This window comes from Symphalangus syndactylus, chromosome 1 (assembly GCF_028878055.3).
Source record: "Symphalangus syndactylus isolate Jambi chromosome 1, NHGRI_mSymSyn1-v2.1_pri, whole genome shotgun sequence".
In the NCBI taxonomy this organism is placed as follows: domain Eukaryota; kingdom Metazoa; phylum Chordata; class Mammalia; order Primates; family Hylobatidae; genus Symphalangus; species Symphalangus syndactylus.
This window is the reverse complement of record NC_072423.2, coordinates 87816193-87837295: the sequence shown is the minus strand read 5'-3', so window position 1 is coordinate 87837295 and position 21103 is coordinate 87816193. Positions and strand designations below refer to the sequence as shown.

Below are 21103 nucleotides of genomic sequence, written 5' to 3'. Positions count from 1 at the left end.
GTAGCACCCAAAATATTAAAAAGAGAAAAGAAGAGCCCCATGAAGCCCTTCATCCCATCCAGCCTCATTAAAAAAAATAAAGAGAAAAGAAATCTTTTCATCGTGATGCAAATAAGTCACAAGAAAAAGATAGAAAGGAAAGACACATTTTTGGCCATGACCCAAGAAACAGAGTTAATGACATCATTAGTTTACATTCATTGAGTGATTTCTGTTTGTTAGGCACTGTGCTAAGCCTTTCTTATTCACAGCTTATTTAATTATCACAACTCTGTTGAGGTAGGTATTCTTGTTACACCAGTTTTACAAATGAGGGAGTTGATAAGTTTAAGACATTAAACAACATTGAACATGTTTATATTGATAAAAGGGCATAGCCAGAATTTAAACCCAATTCTCACAGTTGGAAACATGTGTTTCTAACCAGTATATTTCAGCACAAGGCTTGGTGTGTTTATGTGTGGTTTACTTCTGATGAAATTTCTTTTAAGCAAAAGGCGTTTAGTAACCAGCAGGGAGTCTTCCTGGACTCAAATCAGGGAAAGCTCAGAGAAGAATAGGTAGGAGGATGGAAAGAGGCTCCCGTGATGAGTGGTTGGCTCTTTTCGCCACCACTCCAGGGAACAATTAGTGCTCAGAAATGTTTAGCTCTAATGATTGCTAGGCTTTTTATGTTGGACCCTGGAGTGAGTGGCAGAGGGCAGCCTCTTGGAGAAAGAATGTGGCTACCTCTGCCCATTAAAATAATGAACTCCCAAAGCCCATTTATTTGGAAGACTTGTTAACAAAGGAGCGGACATTCCAAAAGCATGGTTTACTATTTACATGAGGCCAAAGCATAAGAAACTGATGGAACCAGAAACCAGCCATGGAGCAGTGGGAAATGCAGATGACCTGGTTTGCAAAAGATGTTATGGCAACAAAGCAATCAATATTTCTTCTCTTGTAGCACAAGATTGCAGGACCCTTCTGCCCAATGCAATCCAGTAAGTCCAGCTCATTCCCTCCTACCTCATCCATCCAGCAGCAAATCACAACTATACATTTACAGCCTATTCTACCTTTTATTTGTAAAAGGGGCCGAGTAATGCTGCCGCTTCTTGAATCTATTAGGAGAATTAAATGAGTTTACAGAAATCAAGTCTTTCAAACAGTACCTGGCACACAATAAGTACTAAATAAGTGTTTGATTACATTATTATATTATGATTGTTATATGATTATTAAGTGTTTGTGATTAATTATATATTACATGTTTTGTTATTATAATAATAACAGACCAAATATAGTAAGTCATAGGCCAAACCCTTCTGCCAAACTCTGAGGGTAAGTGGTGGAAAAAAATCTATTTATTCAACAAAATATTTACTGGGCACCTATGTCCCAGATCCTATTCTTTGTACTTATGATAAAACTGCCTTTGCAAACTTATAACTGAGGAAATTATGACAGTCAAAGAAATCATACCTACCTGCCTCTGTCTTGCTTCTAACCTTTAAGCTGTCTTTGTCCATTCTTGGGCATAGGCTGAAGTAACTTTGGGAAGGAATTCAGTTCATGGTTTGACTCTGAAACAAAATTAATAGCAGCTCTTTCCTGAAGAGACCCCCCTTTTGCCTGGGGACCAGTCTGTCTTTGCAGGACTAACAAATTAGCTGCAAGATTAGAAATTACAGTTTAGAGGTCATGCAGCCTCTGGCTCCAAGAGTATGAACCTTCCCAAATTGGTCCTGGGGATAACATCACTATTGTAAAACCTAAGATCAGTGCTTGAGATATTTTGCAGACGCTGCACTAGATGGATCAGCTGACACTACCCAGACCCGTAAACTGGCTCAACCAGTTCTGCCATCCCACCCAGGAACAGAAGACAGCATGAAAAACTCACTTCGACCTGTTTGATTCCATCTCGAACCTGACGGATCAGCATTCAACACTTCCCAAGCCCCTACTCACCAAATTATCTTTAAAAACTCTGATCCCTGATGCTCAGGGAGACTAATTTGAGTAATAATAAAACTCCAGTCCTCCTGCACAACCAGCTCTGCATGAATTACTCTTTCTCCATTGCAATTCCCCTGTCTTGTTAAATGAGCTCTGTCTAGGCAGTGGGCAAGGTGAACCCATTGGGTGGTTACGAGGATAGATCAGGAAACAGAATGGGCAAAACTCCCTGCCTGTTTTTGAGTAACTTACATTCTGGTAGGGAAGAGTTCACCAAGATAAGAGATACCAAATTCATCTTACTTCCTTTTTCATAGGATTAAATTGATGTTTTAGTGAAGATCAATCTAGACTCATCTTGGTTTTGACTGCTTGACCAGTGACTTGAGGGGAGATTAGAAATTTGTAAAAAACACAAAGCTAGGAGCAGTTTTTAATATGATGAATGACAGAGAACCACAGTTACCATTGGGTGCAAACGTGCATGGGCAAACAAATTCCATACAAATAATAAAATACAGCAACCTTAATTTCACCGCTGAGTCTTTCTCATGGCATTTCTGCCTCTTTATACCCATTTGTATTTCCTAATTTTTTTAAAAAAATTTCCCTTTTTTTTGAGACAGGGTCTCACTCTGTCATCCAGGCTTGAGTGCAGTGGTGTGGTCATGGCTCACTGCAGCCTAGACCTCCTGGGCTCAAGTGATCCCCCTCACCTCAGCCTTTCAAGTAGCTGGGACTACAGGCATGTGCCACCACACCCCGCTAATTTTTGTATTATTATTATTATTATTATTATTATTATTATTATTATTTTTTGAGACGGAGTCTTGCTCGGTCACCAGGCTGGAGTGCAGTGGCATGCGATCTCAGCTCACTGCAACCTCCGCCTCCTGGGTTCAAGCGATTCTCCTGCCTCAGCCTCCCCAGTAACTGAAACTACAGGCACGTGCCACCATGCCCAGCTAATTTTTGTATTTTTAGTAGAGACGGGGTTTTGCCATGTTGTCTAGGCTGGTCTCAAATTCTTGAGCTCAAGCAATCGGGCTGCCTCCACCTCCCAAAGTGCTGGGATTACAGGAGTGAGCCACTGCGCCTGGCCTGTTTCCTCATTTTGATCTTACATCAGTGCCAGTCTGTCTTTCTTAACTGCCAGATATGTATGGGCTTACCTGTTGTCTTCACAGTGATCGTCTGTTCTGGCCTGATGACATCAAAGTTGTCTCTTGCTTATCACTGTCTTTAAATATTGAATGAACCCTCTTCTCTCTGCTGCTTTTCTTGCCCAGGAAATATTGATTGCTGTTTGTTCTTGACCACAATGGCTCAGCCCATCTCAGGCAGCTTAGGTACTGCTCCCCTTTTCCCTTCATGGAGAACCTGTTCATATCCCTTCTTTCCTATAATTGTGCTGACTGTGCTAGTCCAAATTTTCATCATTCTATGAATTTTTTGCAATCCTGACCACAGGATTCTTCTTTCCTTTATGCAGGAAGCAGGCCTATGGCTGTAGGAAGAAACAACACAATTGTGACAAAATTCATCCTCCTGGGACTTTCAGACCATCCTCAAATGAAGATTTTCCTTTTTGTGTTATTTCTGGGGCTCTACCTCCTGACGTTGGCCTAGAACTTAAGCCTCATTGCCCTCATTAAGATGGACTCTCACCTGCACACGCCCATGTACTTCTTCCTCAGTAAAGTGTCCTTCCTGGACATCTGCTATGTGTCCTCCACTGCCCCCAAGATACTGTCTGACATCATCACAGAGCAGAAAACCATTTCCTTTGTTGGTTGTGACACTCAGTACTTTGTCTCCTGTGGGATGGGGCTGACTGAATGCTTTCTCCTGGCAGCTATGGCCTGTGACCGGTATGCTGCAATCTGCAACTCCTTGCTTTACACAGTCCTCATATCCCATACACTTTGTTTAAAGATGGCGGTTGGCGCCTATGTGGGTGGATTCCTTAGTTCTTTCATTGAAACATACTCTGTCTATCAGCATGATTTCTGTGGTCCCAATATGATCAACCACTTTTTCTGTAACCTCCCTCCAGTCCTGGATCTGTCCTGCTCTGATACCTTCACCAGTGAGGTGGTGACCTTCATAGTCAGTGTTGTCGTTGGAATAGTGTCTGTGCTAGTGGTCCTCATCTCTTATGGTTACATTGTTGCCACTGTTGTGAAGATCAGCTCAGCTACAGGTAGGACAAGGGCCTTCAGCACTTGTGCCTCTCACCTGACTGCTGTGACCCTCTTCTATGGTTCTGGATTCTTCAGGTACATGTGACCCAGTTCCAACTACTCCCTAAACAGGGACAAGCTGGTGACCATATTCTATGCCTTGGTGATCCCTGCGGTGAATCCCATCATCTCCAGTTTTAGGAATAAGGAGATTAAAAATGCCATGAGGAAAGCCATGGAAAGGGACCCTGGGATTTCTCATGGTGGACCATTCATTTTTATGACCTTGGACTAATGTTTACAATGAAGCTGTGAGCTGGGTCAATTGTGCAGACATTTATGTAATTTTAAACTAGTTGATCTATAGAATGAATTGTGGGAATCAGGCTTTTTTCCCTCCTGCTTAAGATTTCACTGATAGTTTGCCTGTTGGCTATTAGAAAACATTTTGGCCATTGTTGCTTTGTAAAATGAATAGCATTGTATAGTTTCAGATTTTAAATGCTCTGCCTAGCAGAAAACTTCACAATGACAAAAAATATCCTGGAATGTCAAAACAGAGTTTGTATGTATAGGAGGAAAGTCATTGAAAAAATGTTAGTCCAGCATTTAGTGTGGTGATCTTTAATGTACAACATGGCATAATGACCTGAAGAGGATGATGCTTTTTCTAAACACAGTTGCCTTTCCCTCTTCTGAGATTCTCAAATGGTTTCCTTAGAGCTCATGAAAACCACAGGGCAGATATCTTCCCGTGTTTCAGAATCATGGCCATAGGAGCCCCTGTGACTGATGGGAGAGTTTTCATACTCTTTAGAGGCATTAAGGCAAGAATTCTGATTTGGGCCTTGATATAATTTGGATATTTGTCCCCACTCACATCTCATGTCTAATTGCAATCTCCAGTGCTGGAGGTGGGGCCTGGTGGGAGGTATTTGAATCCTGAGGGTGGATCCCTCATGGGTTGGTGCTGAATTCATTGATAGTGAGTTCTTGTGAGATCTGGTCATTTAAAAGTGTGTAGCACTCCCCCCAACCCCCTGCCACTCTCTCTTTCCTCTCACTCTGCCTCTCTCTCTTGCTCCTGTTTTTGTCATGTGATGTACCTGCTCGCCCTTTGCCTTCTGCCATGATTGTAAGCTTCCTGAGGCCTCCCTAGAAGCTAAACTCATGCCAGCACCATGCTTCCTGTAAAGCCTGAAGAACCGTGAGGCAATTAAATCTCTTTATGAATTACCTAGCCTAAGGAATATTTTTATAGCAGTGCAAGAACAGTAGGCCTTAATGACTGAACAAACAACCTCTCGGCCAATTCAATCAACTACAAAAAGAGGCCACTAAAACAATTTGAATAAAACCGAGGAATTATTGCTTAAGCCCAAAGTGACAGCTTTCTAACCAACAATTAAAGTTTCTTAGGAATCTAAAGAGAAGCATACGCTCATTTGGGATGAAAAGTTCTCTATTTTTACCAGGGTTGTGATTAATTCTAGAAGAGAACTTAGCCAAAGAATTGAAGAAAATGATTTTCTCCTCTGCATTTTCTCAGAACTTGTTATGTATCCTTGAACTGGCAGTAAAGAACTGGAATAAATTCATTCAGCTGTGGCCTTTCTTGGGTAGGCTATAAATAAGTGAGTAAATAATATCTGCCTGTGTGTCTTTAGGCAAGTTGCTTGGACTCTAGGTGCCTCAGATCCTCATCATAAAACAGAAATTATAATAGTAATTTTATCCTAGGATTATTGTGAAGAATTAAATGAGTACACGTAAATACTTAGAATACCGCATTGTGAATGGAAAATGTCCCAGAGGTGCTATTACTACTATTATTACTATTATATAATGCTTAATCATTATCCAAATAGAAGAAATAGAAGAGCTTTCCTTAGTTTGGTAGGAAATGTAATTTTTGCAATGGCTTTATTGCATTAGAAAGAGGATCTGGAGGGACTTTTGCAAAGATGGTTAAGAATATTCACTTTTAAGTCATCGGACCTGAGATTATTAATTTCATCTCTGCCATTTTGTAGGTACATAGCCTGATCCAAGTTATTTAGAAACTCTATTTTCCTCATCTATAGCCACCTGAAGACTAACCTCTGATTTTTTTTATCTCGCCCAAATTCCTTTCTAAGGAGTGTGGGCAGTCATGCCCTGCAAACCATAAATTCTCATTAGGTGGGTTTTATTTAACCCCTTATACAGTGACTTACTTTACAATCTGACTGTAGCATAATAAGGAAGAAAATCAAAATGTTTTACACCAAAATATATGTCCTTGCCATACCTTGAAATTGCCCTGCAGTCTCTTGTGGGAAAAATCCACATTCTATAGAGAATCCCCTCTCCTCTTTGTTTTCCTTCCTTCCTTCCCTGATCTAGGAGATAATCAACTAAGAGCCAGGCACCCTTTTAAGTCCGATAAGAAACAATTTACAACCTGCTCTCTCTGAAGTCTGCTGAGAGCTTCTTCTGCACAATAAAACTTGGTCTCCACAATCCTTTACCTTAACCTGAACATTTCTTTCCATTAATCCCAGGTCTTCAGATGAACTCAACCAATTGTCTGCCAGAAAATGCTTAAATTTACCTATAGCCTAGAAGTCTCCACTTTGAGTTGTTCTGCCTTTCTGAACGAAATCAATGTATTTCTTTTTTGAGACGAAGTCTCGCTCTGTCGCCCAGGCTGGAGGGCAGTGGCGCAATCTCGGCTCACTGCAAGCTCCACCTCCCAGGTTCACGCCATTCTCCTGCCTCAGTCTCTCTGAGTAGCTGAGACTACAGGCGCCCGCCACCACGCCTGGCTAATTTTTTTTGTATTTTTAGTAGAGACGGGGTTTCACCGTGGTCTCAATCTCCTGACCTCGTGATCCGCCCTCCTCGGCCTCCCAAAGTGCTGGGATTACAAGCGTGAGCCACCGCACAGGGCCGAAATCAATGTATTTCTTAAATGTATTTGATTGATGTATCATGCCTCCCTAAAATATGTAAAACCAAGCTGTACCCCGACCACCTTGGGCGAATATTCTCAGGACCTCCTGACGGCTGTGTCACGGGCCATGGTTATTCATATTTGGCTCAGAATAAATCTCTTCAAATATTTTACAGAGTTTGACTCTTTTCATCAACATACCCCATAAAATTGATACAACAATTAAGCGAGAATATGCACAAAGAGGGCTTAGCCCAGTGCCTGGCATATGGTAATATATAGTACAGGTTAGCTTATATTATTAGTCGATATTTTTACTCAGTTTTATATAAATCAAGAAAAATCCAGGGTAATGTGTTAAAAAGAGACCAAGGAAATAGGTTTAGGGTATCCACTCCAATTGAGAAATATCAGTCTCAGCCAACAGGTGCACCCATATTACTATCTCTATGATTTCTCTTGCATATCAGAAGCAGTTCTTAGGGAATTAGAGCGAGCTCAGGTTCACAGCTGTGGCCATTTTGCCAATTCTATCAGCTACCTGGATGCCTCTCCCCCTTTTCCTTATAGCTATATTTTTTCCTCCACCTTTCTTGACCTGTACTCCAACTCACCAAGCTCCTATCCTTCAGTTTATCAATTTTCAAAATGGTAGTTAATCTTAAGTTCTCCTAATGTCAAAAGTCATTGAAATGACACAATTAACTAATGAAAATGTCTCTTGCTTTGGGTTTACATGCAGCTATTATCAATCTTTACCATCCCTAAACTTTTTTGATGAACAGAGATTCTGAATAAAAAGTCTTCATAAAAATTTTTCTTGTTCAATCACATATATATCTATGAGTAATGGTAATTTTCTCATTGCACTGAGAAGATATAAGGTACTTTTGCAGTTTGCCCAACTACCAAGAAGAATGTAAGTCTTATTAATAGAATTAATATGCATTAATTCTAATGCATAAGATGGAGATTGGTTGTAAGACTTGAATGTTTTGGGGTATACAGTAAGCCACATGTTAAATATTTCCTAAACAAATGTATTTATTATGGGGCATATAATCAGACACACATGAAACAGAATATTTTGGGCCCTTAAGGAATCAGGCATTTTGTAGCCATTTGAAGGAAGAGGAGGCGAAACTCTTTCCTGGGAGGGCTAGCTAGCTGGAGATAGAATTCACTTTAGTAAAATTACCATCATCCAGGGTGTGGCACTCATGTTTGCAACTTCCAAAAATCTTTTCCAGATGGACTGAAGTTAACCAAACTCAGAATAGCTAGCTGCATAAGCCAGAATGACAGATTTAATTTTCAGTGAAGAACAAAGCTGCCAAGCTTGAACTTATGCCAGTGGCACAATTACCCATCTGTCAGAAAGCCATATAGAAAGACAAATTACAATGAAAAGTCTATTTGGATAGAAAGAGATCTCAGCAAAGCTGATAAAGTGGATCAGTTCCTGATACACCCAGCTAGAGGGTCCAGATTGGCTGAGGCCCTGGGCAAAGGCACTACCAATTTTTCTCCCCAAGCATTCCTTTTCCTCTCTTCCAAGATGACTGTCCTCCCTTCTAATCAATATTTATAGATTGATGAACGTACAACTTTTCCTACTTTTTGTCTAAGAAATATATATATATATTTTTCTCTAAAATGCTTCTGTGACACAATTTACACGCAGAGAGTGCGTAGTGAAACCACGGGCTGATTTTATGGTTTAAGTTTTAGAGTTTTGTAGACACCTTGTTGTTGTCCTATGCACCATCAACATTCACCTACTTTTTTTCTTCGTAGGTGCATATAATTATGCACACTCATGAATTAATGAGTGGTGCATTAAAGGAGCTCTGATGAGATGCTTAACATTTTTCTAAAGATGAATAGTCTTATGTTTCTAGTCTTAAACCTTCACAAACCTAGAGCTTGCCTATTCTGTGATCATCCACAGAAATGAGGAATCATTTGTATTTCACTTGCTTGTATCCAGATAATCTGGATCTCCCTGACATAAAAGCAAGCAGGGGCAACCTGACTATCTTGCATATAAGGAGATATGCCATGTATACCAGCACATTCTTCCATCAGCTTGATCTGTGACTACCTCCCTGACTTCCTGGTGACTTGTCCTCATGTCTATAACATTTTCAAACCCCCCGGGGATGATAAGCCAGGTGTTTATATTGACCTTTGCTGCCTTTATTCCACCCTCTCTCTTCTTGTGCTTCTCTCTCCCCTTATGCTGGTTAAGACTTCCTATATGCAATACTGCCTGTGGGCCTGGCCAGGGATAAGAGTTCACTCTTTTGTACAAGCAAATAAATAGCCACATCAGTCTCTTGCATTCGTGGCTTGGAACTTTTACAAACTAGATATAGCAGCATCTCTCTTCAGAGTTGCCAGACCAAATGGCTGGCAGTATGTAGTTGAAGAGACTAACCGCACACTTTGGGTGGGACCACATTCTATAAATAAACCGGCAGCTGGGACCCAGGGAGACCTCATAGAAAAACAGAGAATTCATCTTGTGCTCAAAGCCAAGTTCTTTTGAGATAGAACTATGATGTCAAACTAGGCTTAAATGTCAGCATGCATAGAAAAATTGGCATGCATAAAGTATCACTTTGATATTGTATGGTATATTCTTGTTTGTTCTAATAAAACATCTTTCTTATGCAAAAAGAGGCTGGGTTGCTTTGATCTTAAGAAATTCTTAAGAAGGAAAATTGCTCCGCATTGTTTAGAAGGAGAAAAGCCTATAGGTCAGACACAACACTGAAACTCATAGTTCATTTCCTAACAACTGAAAGCTATGTATGTAGCCTGGCAGGATTGGCAGTGAGACTCCATCTGGGGCTGAGCTGCAGGCGGAGGTGTCCTGGGAGAGTCATCAAGAAGAGGTGGGTTCTGAGAAGTCCTGCACCAATCCAGTCTTCCCTCTCCACATTTCATGTGCCCTGTGAGAGATACTACTGACAATTGCTTATATTGTCTGTACTACGTGTATAAATGCCACTTTTTTTTCTTGTAGACCCTCTTTTTTACCAGAAGGCAAAGTAGGTATTCCTTCCCTGTTTAACACCTTCAATGTCTGTGGCTTTCAGATCTTGAAAGGTTCTGGAATTGTTTTTCATCATACATGCCATCCCTGGTAGTTTTCCAACAGAAGGTGATAGATGAAATTTTCTTGCTTTAGCAACTTAAGCATCGTTTTATTAGGACTTTGGCCTTCTTTATTCATTTGATTTACTTTTTTTTTTAACCTCTTCCTGTGTTTTAACATTACAAACTATTTGTAATAACATTTCAAAAACAAATGACTTTATCATGTGGTTTTATGTTTCTTTTTTAAAACTTTACATACATTTTATTTTTGTGGTTGATTTCATACCTCCGCCTTCAGCTCCTCCTCCACCTCCCGCCCCCAAGCATCAGGAATAACCTGAAGGCTCCCAAGAACCCTCTCCCATTCAATCCTACCTGGAAACTAGTTACCTACTTGGAGAGTCCTCCTCATCACTTTTTTGTTTCAGTTTTTATTTTGAGTTCCAGGATACATGTGCAGGTTTGTTACATAGGTAAACATGTGCCATGGTGGCTTGCTGCACAGATCATCCCATCCCCTAGGTATGAAGCCCAGCATCCATTAGTTATTCTTCCTGATGCTCTCCCTCTCCCCACCCTGACAGGCCCCAGTGTGTGTTGTTTCCCTCCATGTGTTCATGTCTTCTCATCATTCAGCTCCCATTTGTAAGTGAGAACATGCAGTGTTTGGTTTTCTGTTCCTGCATTAGTTTGCTGAGGATAATGGCTTCCAACTCCATCCATGTCCTTGCAAAAGACATGATTTTGTTCCTTTTTATGGCTGATGTTTGATTTACTTTTATTTTACAATTACAATGAGCTGTAACTCACCATTACACTTAAAAAATTATATTATTTTAATCGACAGATCATAATTATATGTATTTATGGGGTACAATGTGATGTTTTGATATGTATTTACAATGTGGAAAGATAAAGTCAAGCTAATTAAAATAATCATTTTTGTCCTTTTTTCCCCCTTCTTTTTTGTATTCGGCATGCGTCCCTAAAGCTGGGTTTGATGGTACCTTTTCTCTATCCTGGAAGGGTAGCTTTCATCTTGTAGGAGTTCTTAGTGGAATCAGAGTGGGATGGGGAGGAGTCCCACTGTATTAGTCTGTTTTCAAGCTGCTGATAAAGACATACCCAAGACTAGGCAATTTACAAAAGAAAAAGGTTTAATGGACTCAGTTCCACATGGCTGGGGGAAGCCTCACGACCCTGGTGGAAGGTGAAAATCATGTCATACATTGCAGCAGACAAGAGAAGAATGAGAGCCAAGCAAAAGGGGAAACCCCTTATAAAGCCATCAGATCTTGTGACACTTATTCACTACCATGAGAACAGTATGGGGGAAACTGCTCCCATGATTCAATTATCTCCCACCAGGTCCCTGTCACAGAATGAGATAACTATAGGAGCTACAATTTAAGATGAGATTTGGATGGGTACACAGCCAAACCATATCATTCACTTCAGCAAATTTTTCTGTGACATTATTACCTACCTGTCTTTGTCTGGTTGTAAAGAGGAAGGGAAGATGTACTGTATGCTGTACGCTCTCGATCACCTAGGCTTCTGTCATTGATAATAGGACTGTTGAGGTCCCAGCATCTGAACAGTGCCTGCACATTAGGTATGCATTTGATCAATATATGTTGAATGAATGAATAAACATTAGTATTTTAGAGCAAATCTTAGCATTTGGGCTCCTACTGAGTCAAAATTATCCTATCACTTACATTCACCAAACTTCCTAAAAGTACTTGATAAAAAATAAATAATTTATGTGGCAGGTAAATTCTCAGTAGACTTCTTCTGGGGGAAATATGGTTATCAAGACTATCTAGCTTCCTTCCCTTCCTTCCTTCCTTCCTTCCTTCCTTCCTTCCTTCCTTCCTTCCTTCCTTTCTTTCCCTCTGTGGCCCAGGCTGGAATCTACTTGGCTCCCTGCTGCCTGCGCCGCAGACCGGCGCGCTCCACCGCTGCCTGCTTTTTCTCCTTTGCCTGCAGGCACGCCTTCGCCATCTTGGCCACGCTGCTCGCCAGCTCCTGACACCGAGTGCTCTGCCCGCCTCAGCCTCCCGAGGTGCTGGGACTGCAGACGGAGTCTCGCTCACCCGGTGCTCGGTGTTACCCGGGCTGGAGTGCGGTGGCGTGGTCTGGCCTCACAGCAGCCTCCGCCTCCCAGCCGCCTGCTTTGGCCTACCAGGGTGCTGGGATTGCGGCCCCTGCCCAGCCGCCGCCCCGTCTGGGAGGTGGGGAGCGCCTCTGCCCGGCCACCCATTGTCTGGGAAGTGAGGAGCGCCTCTGCCCGGCCACCCCGTCTCGGAGGTGAGGAGCGCCTCTGCGTGGCCACCCACCGTCTGGGAAGTGAGGAGAGCCTCTGCCCGACCACCCACCATCTGGAAAGTGAGGAGCGCCTCTGCCCGGCCACCCACCGTCTGGGAGGCGAGGAGCGCCTCTGCCCGGCCACCCACGGTCTGGGAAGTGAGGAGCGCCTCTGCCCGGCCACCCACCATCTGGGAAGTGAGGAGCGCCTCTGCCCGGCCACCCATCGTCTGGGAAGTGAGGAGCGCCTCTGCCCGGCTACCCATCGTCTGGGAAGTGAGGAGCACCTCTGCCCGGCCACCCATCGTCTGGGAAGTGAGGAGCGCCTCTGCCCGGCTACCCATCGTCTGGGAACTGAGGAGTGCCTCTGCCCGGCCGCCCCGTCTGGGAAGTGAGGAGCGCCTCTGCCCGGCCACCCATCGTCTGGGAAGTGAGGAGCGCCTCTGCCCGGCCACCCATTGTCTGGGAAGTGAGGAGCGCCTCTGCCCGGCCGCCCCGTCTGGGAGGTGAAGAGCGCCTCTGCCCGGCCACCCATCGTCTGGGAGGTGAGGAGCGCCTCTGCCCGGCCACCCATCGTCTGGGAGGTGAGGAGCGCCTCTGCCCGGCCACCCATCGTCTGGGAGGTGAGGAGCGCCTCTGGCCGGCCACCCATCGTCTGGGAAGTGAGGAGCGCCCCTGCCTGGCCGCCCCGTCCGGGAGGAAGTGAGGAGCGCCTCTGCTGGGCCGCCCCGTCCGGGAAGAAGTGAGGAGCGCCTCTGCCGGGCCGCCCCGTCTGGGAAGAAGTGAGGAGCGCCCCTGCCTGGCCGCCCCGTCCGGGAGGAAGTGAGGAGCGCCTCTGCTGGGCCGCCCCGTCCGGGAAGAAGTGAGGAACGCCTCTGCCGGGCCGCCCCGTCTGGGAGGAAGTGAGGAGCGCCTCTGCCCAGCCGCCCCATCTGGGAAGTGAGGAGTGCCTCTGCCCGGCCGCCCCGTCCGGGAAGAAGTGAGGAGCGCCTCTGCCCGGCCGCCCCGTCTGGGAGATGAAGAGCGCCTCTGCCCGGCCACCCATCGTCTGGGAGGTGAGGAGCGCCTCTGCCCGGCCACCCATCGTCTGGGAGGTGAGGAGCGCCTCTGCCCGGCCACCCATCGTCTGGGAGGTGAGGAGCGCCTCTGCCTGGCCACCCATCGTCTGGGAGGTGAGGAGCGCCTCTGCCCGGCCGCCCATCGTCTGGGAAGTGAGGAGCGCCTCTGCCCGGCCGCCCCGTCCGGGAAGAAGTGGGGACCGCCTCTGCCCGGCCACCCCGTCTGGGAAGTGAGGAGCGCCTCTGCCCGACCACCCACCGTCTGGGAAGTGAGGAGCGCCTCTGCCTGGCCGCCCCGTCTGGGAAGTGAGGAGCACCTCTGCCCGGCCACCCATCGTCTGGGAAGTGAGGAGCGCCTCTGCCCGGCCACCCCGTCTGGGAAGTGAGGAGTGCCTCTGCCCAGCCACCCCATCTGGGAAGTGAGGAGCGCCTCTGCCCGGCCACCCATCGTCTGGGAAGTGAGGAGCGCCTCTGCCCGGCCACCCATCGTCTGGGAAGTGAGGAGCGCCTCTGCCCGGCCACTCATCGTCTGGGAAGTGAGGATCGCCTCTGCCCGGCCACCTATCGTCTGGGAGGTGAGGAGTGCCTCTGCCCGGCCACTCATCGTCTGGGAAGTGAGGATCGCCTCTGCCCGGCCACCTATCGTCTGGGAGGTGAGGAGTGCCTCTGCCCGGCCGCCCCATCTGGGAAGTGAGGAGCGCCTCTGCCCAGCCGCCTCGTCTGGGAAGAAGTGAGGAGTGCCTCTGCCCAGCCACCCCGTCCGGGAAGAAGTGAGGAGCGTCTCTGCCCGGCCGCCCCGTCTGGGAAGTGAGGAGCGCCTCTGCCCGGCTGCCCCGTCCGGGAAGAAGTGAGGAGCGCCTCTGCCCGGCTGCCCCATCTGGGAAGTGAGGAGCGCCTCTGCCTGGCCGGCCCGTCCGGGAAGAAGTGAGGAGCGCCTCTGCCTGGGCGCCCCGTCCGGGAAGAAGTGAGGAGCGCCTCTGCCCGGCCGCCCCGTCTGGGAAGTGAGGAGCGCCTCTGCCTGACCACCCACCGTCTGGGAAGTGAGGAGCGCCTCTGCCCGGCCACCCATCATCTGGGAAGTGAGGAGCGCCTCTGCCCGGCCACCCCGTCCGGGAGGAAGTGAGGAGCGCCTCTGCCCGGCCGCCCCGTCCGGGAGGAAGTGAGGAGCGCCTCTGCCCAGCCGCCCCATCTGGGAAGTGAGGAGTGCCTCTGCCCGGCCGCCCCGTCCGGGAAGAAGTGAGGAGCGCCTCTGCCCGGCCGCCCCGTCCGGGAAGAAGTGAGGAGTGCCTCTGCCCGGCCGCCCCCTCCGGGAAGAAGTGAGGAGCGCCTCTGCCCGGCCGCCCCGTCTGGGAGGTGAAGAGCGCCTCTGCCCGGCCACCCATCGTCTGGGAGGTGAGGAGCGCCTCTGCCCGGCCACCCATCGTCTGGGAGGTGAGGAGCGCCTCTGCCCGGCCACCCATCGTCTGGGAGGTGAGGAGCGCCTCTGCCTGGCCACCCATCGTCTGGGAGGTGAGGAGCGCCTCTGCCCGGCCGCCCATCGTCTGGGAAGTGAGGAGCGCCTCTGCCCGGCCGCCTCGTCTGGGAAGAAGTGAGGAGCACCTCTGCCCGGCCGCCCCGTCCGGGAAGAAGTGGGGACCGCCTCTGCCCGGCCACCCCGTCTGGGAAGTGAGGAGCGCCTCTGCCTGACCACCCATCGTCTGGGAAGTGAGGAGAGCCTCTGCCCGACCACCCACCGTCTGGGAAGTGAGGAGCGCCTCTGCCTGGCCGCCCCGTCTGGGAAGTGAGGAGCACCTCTGCCCGGCCACCCATCGTCTGGGAAGTGAGGAGCGCCTCTGCCCGGCCACCCCGTCTGGGAAGTGAGGAGTGCCTCTGCCCAGCCACCCCATCTGGGAAGTGAGGAGCGCCTCTGCCCGGCCACCCACCGTCTGGGAAGTGAGGAGCGCCTCTGCCTGGCCACCCATCGTCTGGGAAGTGAGGAGTGCCTCTGCCCGGCCGCCCCGTCTGGGAAGTGAGGAGTGCCTCTGCCCGGCCACCCATCGTCTGGGAAGTGAGGAGCGCCTCTGCCCGGCCACCCATCGTCTGGGAAGTGAGGATCGCCTCTGCCCGGCCACCTATCGTCTGGGAGGTGAGGAGTGCCTCTGCCCGGCCGCCCCATCTGGGAAGTGAGGAGCGCCTCTGCCCAGCCGCCTCGTCTGGGAAGAAGTGAGGAGTGCCTCTGCCCAGCCACCCCGTCCGGGAAGAAGTGAGGAGCGCCTCTGCCCGGCCGCCCCGTCTGGGAAGTGAGGAGCGCCTCTGCCCGGCTGCCCCGTCCGGGAAGAAGTGAGGAGCACCTCTGCCCGGCTGCCCCATCTGGGAAGTGAGGAGCGCCTCTGCCTGGCCGGCCCGTCCGGGAAGAAGTGAGGAGCGCCTCTGCCTGGGCGCCCCGTCCGGGAAGAAGTGAGGAGCGCCTCTGCCAGGCCACCCCGTCTGGGAAGTGAGGAGCGCCTCTGCCCGGCCGCCCCGTCTGGGAAGTGAGGAGCGCCTCTGCCTGACCACCCACCGTCTGGGAAGTGAGGAGCGCCTCTGCCCGGACACCCATCATCTGGGAAGTGAGGAGCGCCTCTGCCCGGCCACCCCGTCCGGGAAGAAGTGAGGAGCGCCTCTGCCCGGCCACCCATCGTCTGGGAAGTGAGGAGCGCCTCTGCCCAGCTACCCATCGTCTGGGAAGTGAGGAACGCCTCTGCCCGGCCACCTATCGTCTGGGAAGAAGTGAGGAGCGTCTCTGCCTGGCCGCCCCGTCTGGGAGGTCTACCACGGAGGCCAGGGGCAATGTGGGGGCTGGACGTGGTGGCTCACGCCTGTGGTCCCGGCACTCTGGGGGGCGAGGCGGGTTGATCACTTCGGGCTAGGAGTTCGAGACCAGTCTGGCCAACTTGGCAAAGCATGAAAAATACAGCAGACAAACCAACCAACCAACTCAGTGACAACAAAACCGGTCTACCCTGGAGTCATACTCTAATTTTTTCTATTTTCCTCCCTTTCTGATCCTTTATCCCACTTTCTTTTTCTTCCTCTTCCTTCTCCCTCTTCTTTGTCAAATAGAGGATTGAGTTATTATCACTGATCCATATAAAGTCCCTCTCTCATTTATTTTAACTCCCACCCCCCATTTTTATTCCCCGACTTCCCATGTGCAAGCTTCCTAATATGTTTGATACGCATCTTTTTGTTTGTATGTATTTTTAGAAAACGTTTATTGTTTATGTGTGCAAAAAAAATTAATAAAAAAAATAAATAAATAAATGAAAATCAAAAAAAGAAAAAAGACTATCTAATTTTTATGCTATATTATATTGTAACAACATATATTCTTTTTTGTTTTAGAATTAGCTTTTTATAGTGCACATCAAAATTGTGTATTGATCGGTCTTGTTTTTTAGATCAATTAATGTATGTTAATAAAGTTACTTATTTTGGATTCTATGTTGAGGATACAGAATTTCCCAGTTTTTCAGTCAAATTTGACAGACCACAATTTAATTTTTAAAACAATGATTTAATTATACTTTTAGAATGAAAGCAAAATGTGGTTTCCTCATATCTTTAATCTACACACATATATGTATATATGTTTATTACTCAGGAATAAGGCTTTAGGAATATTAAAACATGTTTTTATGAGCAATCAGGAGGCTACAGAAATTGGTATATAACAGTGTAAGTTAATTCCACTTTAATAAGCAGAGGCAATTGAAATTAGAATTAAATTAATCTGCTTAAAAAATATAAACACATGAACAAAAATTTCTGTTTCAAAGGTAACAAAGGAAAATTAAAGCAATTCTTCTACCTAATAAAATATCAGCCCAAAACAATATTAAAATAATTTTTTTAAAAATTATTATTATACTTTAAGTTTTAGCGTACACATGCACAATGTGCAGGTTTGTTACATGTGTATACATGTGCCATGTTGGTGTGCTGCACCCATTAACTCGTCATTTACGTTAGGTATATCTCCTAATGCTATCCCTCCCCCCCAACCCCACCCCACAACAGGCCCTGTTGTGTGATGTTCCCCTTCCTGTGTCCATGTTTTCTCATTGTTCAATTCCCACCTATGAGTGAGAACATGCAGTGTTTGGTTTTTTGTCCTTGTGATACTTTGTTGAGAATGATGGTTTCCAGCTTCATTCATGTCCCTACAAAGGACATGCACTCATCCTTTTTTATGGCTGCATAGTATTCCATGGTGTATATGTGCCACATTTTCTTAATCCAGTCTATCGTTTTTGGACATTTGGGTTGGTTCCAAGTCTTTGCTATTGTGAATAGTGCTGCAATAAATATACGTGTGCATGTGTCTTTATAGTAGCATGATTTCTAGTCTTTTGGGTATATCCCCAGTAATGGGATGGCTGGGTCAAATGGTATTTCTAGTTCTAGATCCCTGAGGAATTGCCACACTGACTTCCACAATGGTTGAACTAGTTTACAGTCCCACCAACAGCGTAAAAGTGTTCCTATTTCTCCACATCCTCTCCAGCACCTGTTGTTTCCTGACTTTTTAATGATGGCCATTCTAACTGGTGTGAGATGGTATCTCATTGTGGTTTTGATTTGCATTTCTCTGATGGCCAGTGATGATGAGCATTTTTTCATGTGTCTTTTGGCTGCATAAATGTCTTCTTTTGAGAAGAGTCTGTTCATATCCTTCGCCCACTTGTTGATGGGGTTGTTTGTTTTTTTCTTGTAAATTGCTTTGAGTTCTGTGTAGATTCTGGATATTAGCCCTTTGTCTCATGAGTAGATTGCAAAAATTTTCTCCCATTTTGTAGGTTGCCTGTTCACTCTGATGGTAGTTTCTTTTGCTGTGCAGAAGCTCTTTAGTTGAATTAGATCCCATTTGTCAATTTTGGCTTTTGTTGCCATTGCTTTTGGTGTTTTAGACATGAAGTCCTTGCCCATGTCTATGTCCTGAATGGTATTGGCTAGATTTTCTTCTAGTGTTTTTATGGTTTTAGGTCTAACATGTAAGTCTTTAATCCATCTGGAATTAATTTTTGTATAAGGTGTAAGGAAGGGATCCAGTTTCAGCTTTCTACATATGGCTAGCCAGTTTTCCCAGCACCATTTATTAAATAGGGAATCCTTTCCCCATTTCTTGTTTTTGTCAGGTTTGTCAAAGATCAGATAGTTGTAGATATGTGGCATTATTTCTGAGGGCTCTGTTCTGTTCCATTGGTCTATATCTCTGTTTTGGTACCAGTACCATACTGTTTTGGTTACTGTAGCCTTGTAGTATAGTTTGAAGTCAAGTAGCATGATGCCTCCAGCTTTGTTCTTTTGGCTTAGGATTGACTTGGCAATGCAAGCTCTTTTTTGGTTCCATATGAACTTTAAAGTAGTTTTTTCCAATTGTGTGAAGAAAGTCATTGGTAGCTTGATGGGGATGGCATTGAATCTATAAATGACCTTGGGCAGTATGGCCATTTTCATGATATTGATTCTTCCTATCCATGAGCATGGAATGTTCTTCCATTTGTTTGTATCCTTTTTTATTTCTTTGAGCAGTGGTTTATAGATCTCCTTGAAGAGTTCCTTCAAAGCTGTCAGCACACTGATGGATCTTGACTCTTTGTCCAATTTGCCAGTCCTTGTCTTTTAATTGGAGCATTTAGCCCATTTACATTTAAGGTTAAAATTGTTATGTGTGAATTTGATCCTGTCATTATGATGTTAGCTGGTTATTTTGCTCATTAGCTGATGCAGTTTCTTCCTAGCACTGATGGTCTTTACAATTTGGCATGTTTTTGCAGTGGCTGGTACCAGTTGTTCCTTTCCATGTTTAGTGCTTCCTTCAGGAGCTCTTTTAGGGCAGGCCTGGTGGTGACAAAATCTTTCAGCATTTGCTTGTCTGTAAAGTATTTTATTTCTCCTTCACTTATGAAGCTTAGTTTGGCTGGATATGAAATTCTGGGTTGAAAATTCTTTTCTTTAAGAATGTTGAATATCGGCCCCCACTCTCTTCTGGCTTGTAGAGTTTCTGCGAAGAGATCAGCTGTTAGTCTGATGGGCTTCCCTTTGTGGGTAACCCGACCTTTCTCTCTGGCTGCCCTTAGCATTTTTTCCTTCATTTCAACTTTGGTGAATCTGACAACTATGTGTCTTGGAGTTGCTCTTCTCGAGGAGTATCTTGTGGCATTCTCTGTATTTCCTGAATTTGAATGTCGGCCTGCCTTGCTATGTTGGGGAAGCTCTCCTGGGTAATATCCTGCAGAGTGTTTTCCAACTTGGTTACATTCTCCTCATCACTTTCAGGTACACCAATCAGACGTAGATTTGGTTTTTTCACAGAGTCCCATATTTCTTGGAGGCTTTGTTCATTTCGTTTTATTCTTTTTTTCTCTAAATTTCTCTTCTCGCTTCATTTCATTCATTTGATCTTCCATCACTGATAACCTTTCTTCCAGTTGATCAAATTGGCTACTGAAACTTGCGCATTCATCACATAGTTCTATTGCTGTGGTTTTCAGCTCCCTCAGGTCCTTTAAGGACTTCTGTGCATAGGTTATTCTAGTTAGCCATTCATCTAATCTTTTTTCAAGGTTTTTAACTTCTTTGCCATGGGTTCGAATTTCCTCCTTTAGCTTGGAGAAGTTTGATCATCTAAAGGCTTCTTCTCTCAACTCGTCAAAGTCATTCTCTGTCCAGCTTTGTTCTGTTGCTGGTGAGGAGCTGCATTCCTTTGGAAGAGGAGGGGCGCTGTGATTTTTAGAATTTTCAGTTCTTCTGCTCTGTTTTTCCCCTATCTTTGTGGTTTTATCTATCTTTGGTCTTTGGTGATGGTGACGTACAGGTGGGGTTTTGGTGTGGATGTTCTTTCTGTTTGTTAGTTTTCCTTCTAACAGTCAGGACCCTCAGCTGCAGGTCTGTAGGAGTTTGCCGGAAGTCCACTCTAGACCCTGTTTGCCTGGGTGTCAGCAGCGGAGGCTGCAGAACAGTGAATATTGGTGAATTGCAAATGCTGCTGCCTGATCATTCCTCTGGAAGTTTTGTCTCAGAGGAGTACCCGGCCATGTGAGGTGTCAGTCTGCCCCTACTGGGGGGTGCCTCCCAGTTAGGCTACTCAGGGGTCAGGGACCCACTTGAGGAGGCAGCCTGTCCATTCTCAGATCTCAAGTTGCATGCTGGGAGAACCACTACTGTCTTCAAAGCTGTCAGACAGGGACATTTAAGTCTTCAGAGGTTTCTGCTGCTTTTGTTTGGCTATGATCTGCCCCCAGAGGTGGAGTCTATAGAGGCAGGCAGGCCTCCTTGAGCTGCAGTGGGCTCAACCCAGTTCGAGCTTCCTGGCCTCTTTGTTCACCTACTCAAGCCTCAGCAATGGTGGGCGCCCCTTCCCCAGCCTCACTGCCACCTTGCAGTTTGATCTCAGACCTCTGTGCTAGCAATCAGCGAGGCTCCGTGGGCATAGGACCCTCTGAGCCAGGCGTGGGATATAATCTCCTGGTGTGCCATTTGCTAAGACCTTTGGAAAAGCGCAGTATTAGGGTGGGAGTGACCCGATTTTCCAGGTGCTGTCTGTC

The 21103-nt window shown here is 46.4% G+C and overlaps 1 protein-coding gene across 1 annotated transcript; it reads left to right on the top strand.

Annotated features, from left to right (window-relative positions):
• Positions 1-3447: 3447 nt before the first annotated feature.
• OR5A2 (olfactory receptor family 5 subfamily A member 2) lies at positions 3448-4422 on the top strand. The gene is given in 1 exon segment (XM_055291175.2): positions 3448-4422. A coding segment is annotated over 1 exon segment (975 nt).
• The last annotated feature ends 16681 nt before the right edge of the window (positions 4423-21103 follow it).